We start from the raw sequence: 10,386 nt of genomic DNA, 5'->3' as shown, positions 1-10,386 counted from the left end.
TTTTTTACTAAACTTTGCTATGTAATGTGATGTTCGCCGAACTTTAGCCGAATCTTTGTTCAGTTTACCGAACTTTAGCCGAATTCTTTTTTTTTAAAAAAAACCGCCTTCTGGGGCGACCCTGGGGCCAACGGCTGGGAAACCGAAAACCCTCACGCCGATTTTTAGCGTCGCCTCGCCCCAGGTGGCGATTTACGTGCCCCGTGGGGGACCAACGGCTGAAGATGCTCTAACATTTAGCTGCCAAACGCAGCCTCAATTTTGTTTTCGAGCAGCCTCAGTGGTTCCTAAGATTAATCCTTTTCTCCTCTTCCTTCGAAGAAGAAAAAAGAGCATCCTGTTCTTCTTTTCTTTGTTTTGAGAAAAATATCATCTTGTTCTTGAGAAAAAAAGTCTATCTGGGCCGGAAGTTCAGGAACGCATCGAAGCCCAAACACCAGCCCGCATGGCGTGGCCCACGAGAAGCCCACCCAGCCGGCCACCACGACTGACTCAACCCAACCCACAGCCAGCCACTCCTCTTCTTTCCCCTCACCCCCCGTCCACGCCGCAACGCAACCGAGAGAGAGAACCAGATCTTGGCGGACTCGAATCCAATCCAATCCAATCCAAGGCGGAGGTCGAGATCAAACCCACCGGAGATGAAGTTCTTCTCGGCGTTCGACCCGTGGCCGGTGTTCTTCCGCCGGGAGTGGGGCCGCACCTGGCCCTTCATCGCCGGCTTCGCCGTCACGGGGGCCATCATCACCAAGATGACCGCCGGCTTCACCGAGGAGGACCTCAAGAACTCCAAGTTCGTCCAGGCGCACAAGAAGAAGTAGTCACCGCCCGCCCGGCCCGTCCGCCGCCAGGTATCCCCCCGCCCCTCCCCTCCTTCGATCCGTCCTTGGGTAGGTAGATGCGTGGATCTGCCGGCTGCTTGTTCTCGTCGTAGATCTGGGTTGGGTTGGGAGAGATTGGCGTTCGATTCGCCTTCGCACGTAGATGGCTGGTGCCGGAGTCTTGATCGTTGGGCTGCGGCGACTGCGGGGAATCGGTGGAGTCGTTCGGGATCTGGAGGAGCATGAGGGAGACGCAACGCAACACGAGGTGTCCCATGTTGAGAAATGCTTCTAATTAATTGAGCGCTGCATGATCTGTGGAACATCGGATCGCTTGAACCGATTAGACGGTGGATCTGCGGTGTGGGTTGGCCCAAGTAGAGGAATGGGCAAGTGAGTTCATCAACCCCTGTCTGTGGGATAAGAGGGGAAGGGGGGATGAGGCGGACGCCGCACGATGGTTTTCTGTTGAGAAATGGTATTGTAATCTGTTGAACTCCGCGTGGTCTGTGGAACATCGGGTTACTTGAATTGATTGGTTTCGTCCAAGTAGAGGAATGGGCGAGTTAGTGCATTGATTCAATTCTCCGGCTTTACTCATGCCATTCTGACCTCATGGATGCCATTGTAATTCTATTAAATGTGTTCTTTTCTTGCTCAAATATAGTGCATTGGATTCCCAACGTGTGTTATCATCCTTGCTGCACACTTCCATCAATACTCCAGAATCTTAGTCATGTGGTTGCAGACCTGCTCCTAATTGGTGCATCCTCTGTTATTCTTCAGAAACTAAGCATACGAGAGAATTATTCTTTCAGCAAGCTAAGGGCTATTTCTGTTTTGCAAGTTGTAGTGACGCAAAAAGGATTCAATGTCCCTAGTATCTTGTAGCCTATGACAGCACTGCCTGACCCACTGATGACAATAGCACCATTGTTTTGGAGTTATTTCTTACCACATTAACGATTTAGAGCACTACCTTCTACTGTTTATGTGCACTCTACCTCTTTTGCTCCTATGATGTTGTTATCTTATCCTGTCTTCACTCTGGTCCCATTTTCTTAAATTATCATCATTTCTATTTAGTGTGGAGAAAGTTGAGTTGGTAAACCAACTGGCTCTTTATATTATGACGATTGTTTTTATATGCAATCAGACAAAAGGGTAACGAGTAGATGATCTTCCTTGTGCCAAAATACTGGAATGCATTGAGATGCATTCATGCATCTGACTATATGTGAAACTCTGTTTGGTCTTCTATATATGATGAGCCTTTCCGTAGGATTGAATTGTTATGAGCATATGAATGTTGGAGCTTTCATTTGTAACTGTTAAAATGTGCAAATCATTTTGGATTAATTTCTGATTTCTGCTAAAAGAGAACTCAGTGTTTGCGCCCTTTGCTTCAGTCGTAGGGTTTTAGAAATATCTGTATGCCCTTTGCCCTTTATAGTTTGCTATCAAGTTACTGAATGCTCAACATTACTCTACTGGCAGGTCACAGGGGCAGCAGCTGAGTTACCGGCATGTGTCCTTGATGCGGCAAGCCAGTCCTCACCCTCACTATTGTGATTGAACTTTATGTTTTTTGTTCAAATCCAACTGCGTGCATTTTTGCTGCTCTGGTTTGTAATGTAATAAGCGACATTTGAATCGTCGAATCCAAGAAAAAAACGGCTTCGGATAAAGTAGCTGCCATGGGTCACTTATGCACAATGAAAGACGCTCTCTGTTTCGTGTCGCAGATCTGTTACCGTGTGTGCTTGGCTTTATTCCTGTGTTTGTTTTGGTAGTCGATACTGCTGATTACGGCCATTGGTCGTTAAGAGCATTTACTTGCTTACCCTGGTTCAATCTTAATTACTGGATTTCAGGAAAAGCTTGATCAACTTGATGATCTGCAATCAAGTTTAATTTTGCTTGAATGGATCGTCAGGTAAGTTTGATTCTAGTCATGCCTCCCAGGCGCCCATGCATGGAAAAGAACTTGAACGCTGCAAATAATGTAGCCGTCTGTTTCCAAAATAAATGATGTGTAAGGTATGTACCTAGTCTATCCCAGATACAACTATGGCTGTTTGTTTGTGAACTTGCTACTTGAATATTTAAAATTTTAAGACTTATGCTCCCTCTCCAAAATAAGTGTTGTGGTTTACAATAATATTACTAGGCCACAAAACATGGAATTTCCTATTTGCCGCACGTTGCGGCAAATTGTTGACGCAACGCACATGCAGAGCAATACATCGAGCGATTCGGGCTGGCTCATTTAGTGACTGCACGCAAAACTTTCTGTTTCCGGTTTTGGGAATGTTCCACAGGTTTTCAGTTGGTTTATTCTATTTTGGGAACCTTCTAGAAGACCCAGAACCAGGTTTTATTTTCTTCCCTTTTTTATGTTCGTTTTTTCCTGTTTCTTTTTTCTTTCCTTTGTATGTTTTTTCAGATTCCTCTCTTATTTTTCATTCCTATTTCATTTTCGTTTTTCTTGTTCAAAAATGTTCGAGAATTCAAAACATTTCGCCTTTTCCAAAATTTGTCCATTTTTTCATTAAATGTTCCAGTAGTGTAAAATTCATAAATTCATAAAAGTTCAGAAAGTTCAAATTTTGTTCACCTCTTTCATAAAATGTTCTAAAATTTAAAAAAACAAATAGTGCTTTTAGAAAAATGATCCAAATTCTAAAAAGGTTATGTTTCAAATTTTGCACATAAATTAATAAAATGTTCGCACTTTTAAAAATTGTTCATGTACTATTTGTTTTTATAATTTTCGAAAGGAAAACACTTGTTTTCCACCGACTGATAACGACGAAGCTTAAGCCGTCTCTTTCTCCCGCCACGTGTCCGCTGTGACCCACACACTGCTTCCTCTCTCCTCATCTTCTCCAACGGCCGCACGATATTTCCTCGGTCTCTCTCCCGTATCCCCGTTCTCTCCAGCGACGAAGCAACGAGCAACCACCGGTCAGCGGCGCAACAAGGGACGGAGCATGGCTGCTTCCCATCCCGTCCATCCGGCGTCGCCGCCACGCGCTGCATAGCAGCAACCGGCGTCGCCGTCGCTGCCGTGCATTGCGTCGAAGCATCCGCCGTCACCGCCACGCGCTGCATAGAAGCAACCGTCGTCGCCGCCCCGGGTCGCGGCATTCGCCGTGTACGCCACGCACTATCACCGCCGTGCGCTGCATAGCATCAACCGCCATTGCAGAGCCGCACTGCGTCACCGTGCTCCACGGATGCTGCAAATGGTGGCCGCCGCCGGCGCTTTCCTGGCGAGGTTCACGACATGGCAATGCAACAGGTGGTATTGCCACGACCTGCTGGCGTGACGCGGCCGGCGTGCTGGGGTGCTGCAATGGGCAAGCGGCCGGAGCCGCGCGCCGGTGTTGTGATGGTCGCCGCGGTACTGCATTGTGCGTCCGGACAAGCGCACCGGTGTTGTGATGGTCACCGTCGTACTACAATGGGCGTCCGGAGCCGTGGGCCGGTGTTGTGAAGGTCACCACCATGCTGCAATGGGCATCCATACCGCATGCCGGTGTTGTGATGGTTGTCGCGGTGCTGCAATGAGTTTTTGAAGCCACGGATCCGTGTTGTGATGGCTGTCGTCGTGCTACAATGGGCATCCAGAGCCGCGCGTCGGGGTGTTGTGATTGTCACCATCGTGCGGCAGTGGGCGTCTGGAGCCGCCCGCCAGTGTTGTGATCGTCAACATCGTCGTGCAATGGGTGTCCAGAGCCGTGGGCGTGGGGTGTAGTGATGGTCACCGTCGTGCTACAATTAATGGGTGTCCGGAGCCACGGGCCAGTGTTGCGATGGTCGTCTCGGTGCTGCAATGGATTTGTGAAGCCGCGGGCCAGTGTTGTGATGGTCCTCGTCGTGCTGCAATGGGCGTCCAGAGCCGTGCGCCGGTGTTGTGATGGTCGTCGCCCAGCTGCAATGGGCATTCGGAGCTGTGCCTGGTTTTGTGATGGTCGTTGCAGTGCTGCAATGTGTGTCAAAAGCAGGGGGCCGGTGTTATGATGGTCATCGCCGTGCTGCAGTGGGCGCCCGGAGCCGCGCGCCGGTATTGTGCTGGTCACCGCCATGTTGCAACGAAGCCGCGCGCCATTGTTGTGATGGTCACCGCCGTGCAGCAATGGGCGTCCGAAGCTGCGCGCAGGTGTTGTGATGGTCACCACCGGAGCCACGCGCCGATGTTTTGATGGTCACCATCGTGCTGCAATGGGCGTCCACAGCCGTGGGTCGGTGTTGTGATGGTTGCCACCATGGTGCAATGGGCGTTTGAAGCTGTGGTCTGCTATTGTGATGGTGGCTTGTCGCAGTGCATGTTTGGAGCCGCGGGCTGATGTTGTGATGGTCATCGCCATGCTGCAATGCATGTTTAGAGCTGCGCGTCGGTGTTGTGACTGTGTGTCCATAATTGTGCGCCGGTGTTGTGACTACGAGTGTTGGTCGCCACCTCGTTGGAATAGGCGTCCGAAGCTGCCACCGCTGTTGTGATGGTCGGCAGAAGTTGCGGTCCGGCGCTATGGGATGGTCGTCGCCGTGCTACAATGGACGTTGTCGTGTTGTGAGGCTTTTTTCAAGCAGTGCTATGAGGCACCGTCGGAGGTGCATGCCGATGCCGGTGCTACCATGGAGAAGACGCTGCTTCAAAATTTACAAGCTAGCTCCAGGAACGTGCGATGGTGCAAGTGTCGTGAGCCGGCCGATGGCTATCCTCGCTGGGGTCTAAAGTGATGTACGGGAGGTGCCAGAGCCAGATGCGGAGCTGCGACCGCACTGTGATGTTAGAAGAGGTGGAGACGAGCGGACGACTGTGATTTAGCTCATCGAACGGTGGACGAGGCGGCTTATATTTGGTTTCCATCAGCCGGATTAGGCGTAGCAGAGGCCTTTTCGAAATTATTTTATTTATAAAAATGTTTAGAAACTTCAAACAATTTTCTTGCTTCTAAATATCGATCAAATTTAAAAAAGGTTGTGTTTTCAAATTTTGTCCATGAATACAAAAAATGTTCGCATATTAAAAAAATGTTAGTGTTTTTGCAAAAAATGTTCTGAATGTTTCTGCTAAAATTTTTCACAACTTTTCTAAAAATATTCAGCATTTCTAATAATGTTCCCATTTTAGAAAATTGTTCACAAATTTTTAAGATGATCATTTTTCAATATTTTGGAGTTTCGAAATATGTTCCCTCTTCAAAAATTGTTCAAACTTTTCCAAAAAGTGTTTGTGTTTTCAATTTTTGGTCGAGAGTTTAAAAAATGTTCGTGTTTGCTTAATTTTCATTTGGAATTTTGAATAATGTTCCTGATTTCAGAAAAGGCGTTCATGATTTCGAAAAATGTGATTTAGAAAGATGCGTCAGTTTTGTAAAACAATTAGCAAATTTGAACAGTGTTTTGAGTTTCAGAAAGCACCAGTTTTCTTTACAAAAAATTGCTTTCAAAATTCTGAAAACAATTCAGATCTGCGCCGCCTATTCTTTCTTTAACTCTTACGCTGCTGCCTAGTCAGATAAACTCGGTAGGTCAGCTGGTTGGTGTTCGTGCTTTGTAGGACGATATTGCTGGTTCGATACCCAGCGATGTCGAAATAATTTTTGGAGCTAGAGAGATTCGCTTGCGGTCATGGGCCGGCCCAGTCGGAGACCGCCTGTGCGAAATTGCGTCGCTTTGCCGCAAAGAGCGGCGAGCAGGAGCTGGCAGAGTTCCCCGCTTGCATCCTCAATAAGGGTGGGCCACTTTGTCTTTCATTTTTTGCCTCTTACGCAGGAGCTGGTTTTCATTATCATCAAATAACGAATCAACAGTATACGAGTTCTAGCGAAAGCAAAACTACCCTAGGTGTTTAAGGTTTCACCTACAGGACCAACAGTTAAATTTTCTGACGAGGAAGTACTGGAAGTTAAAAACTTTACATGACCAGCAATCGGTCAGCAGTTTCCACATGTCAGCAAAAAGTTTATCCCTTCTGTTCAAATCCAATCCAACCAACTATGTGTGACCAGATCAAATACACATAGAACACGTTCAAGAATTCTAGTCAGGGAGGAAATACACATGGTAACAATGTTCAGAAAGAAACATGTATCTCAAGAAGCTATGCACGCAAGTGCTAGTAGCTTAATGGAGTGTCTAATTGCCTTCGTCACCTAGCATAATACGAACTTCCTGGATTTATGTGGTGGTTCTCATTTTCTCCCACAGAATAGTCAGATTCTATTTCCTGAACACCGGTAGAATCTCCACCTAGAAGGGTCTCTCCATCCGTCTCCACACCCACTCGTACCCATGGATACATTGGAAGCTTTCTCAATCTACCGAGCTCATTAGCAACCTCTTTCATTGAGGGCCTGCTGTCACCACACATATCTAGGCATTTCTTTGCTAGGTCTGCAAGTCCTTTCAGCAGCTCCATGCTCTCTTGTTCTTTCACGTGTTTGACCAACACTGCATCAAGATTGTTCTCCTTCATGGCAGATAGGAAAGTCGATGATAAGATCTTTTGTGTGTCAGGCCCTTCAAGCTTTAGTGGCAATTGGCCTGTGAGGATCTCCAAAAGGATAACTCCAAAGCTATACACATCGCTTTTAGCTGTCAACTGACACGTTTGCAGGTATTCGGGATCAAGGTATCCACACGTACCTTGAAGTATTGTGAGAAATTGCTCTTCGTCAGATGGGGCTAGTACCGAGGCTCCAAAGTCCGATACCTTGGCCATGTGGTTGTCATCAAGAAGAATGTTGGAAGTTTTTACATCACCATGAATAATAGGGGGAGATGCATAGGAGTGTAGGAAGCCGAGTCCTTCCGCTGCTTCATGAGAAATCCTTAAGAGATTGCTGAAGGAGATATGTGATGATCGGTCCTTTCCATGAATATACTCAAAAAGTGTACCATTTAGAACAAACTCATATACTAGAATTGGAACTTCCACCTCAAGGCAACAACCTAAGAGTTTCACAATGTTCTTGTGATTTATTTGGGATAAAATGAGCAACTCTTGGCCAAATTCCTTCTTTTGCCTTTCATCAACTAGTGCACATCTTTTAATTGCAACGGTCATGTTGTTCTTCAGTATCCCTTTATAGACCGTTCCATGACCTCCTTTTCCAAGTATTCTGGTACTGTCAAAGTTGTTGGTAGCATGTATGAGCTCAGCTTCTGAAAATATAGTGAAAGCAAGACCTTTCTCAGATCTCATCCTATCAAACAAAAGCAACCCTCCATGTTGGCGGAAATACTCCCTCTTAACCTTTTCCAATTTTCTCTTCTGGATTATCATTTGTCCCCAAAATACAGTGATCATGGCGATAATGGTTGCCCCAAATAATCCTAGTGTAACTCCTGCATGTATAATGATATGTGATGAGACAACTATTTGAGTGAGAGAGACAGAGTTAGTTGGTGTTCTTTCGCTAACAAAAGATGTATTATTAGTTTCAAATTTTACGGTTAGTGAATGAGACACAAATAATTATGGTCTTAGTCTATTTCTCATGTCCAAGTCCACATACTGATCCTCATATGACGTCTTAATTAAGAATATCAAATAACTAGCACCATAAAATTAGACAAAAGGAAAACTCAATGGACTTAAAGGTCAAGGGATAGGAAAAAAGTAATGTTTTTAGCTAGATGATCTCATTTCTTTTTGTGTTACCTAGTATTAAGCCGATATCAGGGCTGCATGTATTGTCTTCCATTTTTCTTCCTACTCGACAAGAACATCGGTACCCTCCAATTGTATTGTGGCAAGTGCCTCCCGAAGGACATGGGTTGTTGTTACTACATTCGTCGACATCTGCAGTAAGATGGGCAAAACTAAATATTAGAATTTTGACATAGTAGTAGCATCTTTAGATATATTCAGAGTGCAATTTTATTGACATTTGTGTGTACACACATTCAATACGAAGATAGTCCACCGGTTTCTTCTTTATAATGTGTATTATTATTATTTCAAAAGTCAAACTTTTGTATCTTTGACCAAGTTCATAGAAAACTAGCGATAACTAAATACTAAACAAATAAAATATGAAAATATAATTTATGATAGATCTAGGATACAGATTTTGTGTTGTAAACTTGTCAAAGATAGAGAAAGTTTGACATCCATCTTAGTATTAGAAAAGGATGGAGTAATTAGTAGATTACCGTACCTTGGCATCCACCGGGGAGATAAGGATTGCCTTTGTACCCCTGCGAGCAGTTGCACATATAGCCGTAATCATTGACTGAATCCACGCACACGCTGTTGCTGCTGAGGCATGCGTACGTCGTATTCCGTCGTGCGTCGTCACACGACTTTGCGTCCCTCACAGCCCAATCAACCACCATGGGCACCCGCCCACGGTACGTGTCGTTGAACGTGGTGTTGCCGACGTACGAGGTGCTGAAGTTGAACGCCGCGGCCTCCATGAGCACCGCGTAGCTGCACCGGTTGAACTCCCAGATCCGGCTCGTGTTGACGGAGGGGGAGAAGTTGGTGTCGTAGTAGTACATGCGCTTTGGTATCATGGTCTGGGAGCAGCCCATGCCGGCGCAGGACCCGTCCACCAGGTCCGACAGGTTGCGGCACGTGGCGACGCCCATCCCCTGGTAGCCCGTGCCGGCAAAGTCCGACATGATGCCCAGGGCGTTGCACCCGATGACTGTGAACCTGTTCTCGACATCGGAGAGCCGGTAGACGGAGGAAGCCCCTCCGTTCTGGCTCTCGTGATAGCCGAGATGCTCCATGCTTCTGGTGGAGTTGTTGTAGCAGAAAGCCTCGATGTAGTTGAGCACCCTGGCGGTGCTGTGGGTGAGGGAGATGTCCAGCACCTCAAAGATGGCCTTGAACGGCTTGGGCTTGAGGGCGCCATCTCTAACCTCGCAGCTGAGGTCGAAGACTTGTGCGAGCGAGCAGTTGGGGATATTGGGATCGATGCCAAATGGGTACGGTATCTCGACATCGCCGCACCGCCTTCGGCAGTTTGAGCTAGGGACCACGGCCCCAGAGGCATGCTGTGTCCCAAGCAGTATGAGGCCAAGAAGGCCGAGCTGCAACAAGGCGTGCATATTCTTCGGCTGAAGATCTACAACAAAGTAAACGACGTTGTCAACTATTATTTTTCGATAAAGGGCGGTTCGTTTCAAAGACAAGATTACACACAAGCGTGGAGAAGATGATATATCTAGTCTAGAAAACATATTACAGCATAGAACTCACCAGATATATATTGGGGAAGCCGCACGTATCTTGGAGGAGCTGCTCTCTCGAGAAATAATTTGTGCTTGCTCCGGAAGTCCCTCCGTGCTTGTGTTGTGAAGAAGAGCCAACGGTAGCAGGTAGGCGCACATGACGACGACGTAGAGCTCTCTTATCTTAAACCCGCGGCAGGTCGACTAGTCAAAAAGTCAACACGCACGCAGCTAGTTGCATGGCCAAACGGCGGACTTCTCTTTTTGCAAAAGAATAAGCCGAGTGGAGCGGTCTCACGGTCAGCGTCCAAAAAACGGTTTCTCACTGACGTCCCTGCCTCTATTGGCCGTCCAAAAGCTTTGAGGTTCG

The 10,386-nt window shown here is 46.8% G+C and overlaps 2 protein-coding genes across 2 annotated transcripts; one reads left to right on the top strand and one right to left on the bottom strand.

The window, feature by feature from the left end:
- The first annotated feature begins 515 nt into the window (after positions 1–515).
- LOC119359918 lies at positions 516–2,593 on the top strand. The gene is made up of 2 exons (XM_037625898.1): positions 516–851; positions 2,319–2,593. The coding sequence occupies exon 1, from the start codon at positions 642–644 to the stop codon at positions 819–821; it is 180 nt and encodes a 59-aa protein (XP_037481795.1). The 5' UTR covers positions 516–641; the 3' UTR covers positions 822–851; positions 2,319–2,593.
- A 4,295-nt stretch (positions 2,594–6,888) lies between these two features.
- Positions 6,889–9,905, bottom strand: LOC119352932 (wall-associated receptor kinase 3-like). Its single transcript, XM_037619546.1, has 3 exons — positions 8,996–9,905; positions 8,497–8,637; positions 6,889–8,180 (listed from the first exon to the last, which is right to left on the bottom strand). The coding sequence occupies exons 1-3, from the start codon at positions 9,891–9,893 to the stop codon at positions 6,982–6,984; spliced, it is 2,238 nt and encodes a 745-aa protein (XP_037475443.1). The 5' UTR covers positions 9,894–9,905; the 3' UTR covers positions 6,889–6,981.
- Positions 9,906–10,386: the final 481 nt, after the last annotated feature.

This window comes from Triticum dicoccoides, chromosome 1A, assembly GCF_002162155.2.
Source record: "Triticum dicoccoides isolate Atlit2015 ecotype Zavitan chromosome 1A, WEW_v2.0, whole genome shotgun sequence".
NCBI classification, from domain to species: Eukaryota; Viridiplantae; Streptophyta; class Magnoliopsida; order Poales; family Poaceae; genus Triticum; species Triticum dicoccoides.
The sequence above is the reverse complement of the archived record's forward strand: the minus strand, read 5'-3'. Positions and strand labels throughout refer to the sequence as shown.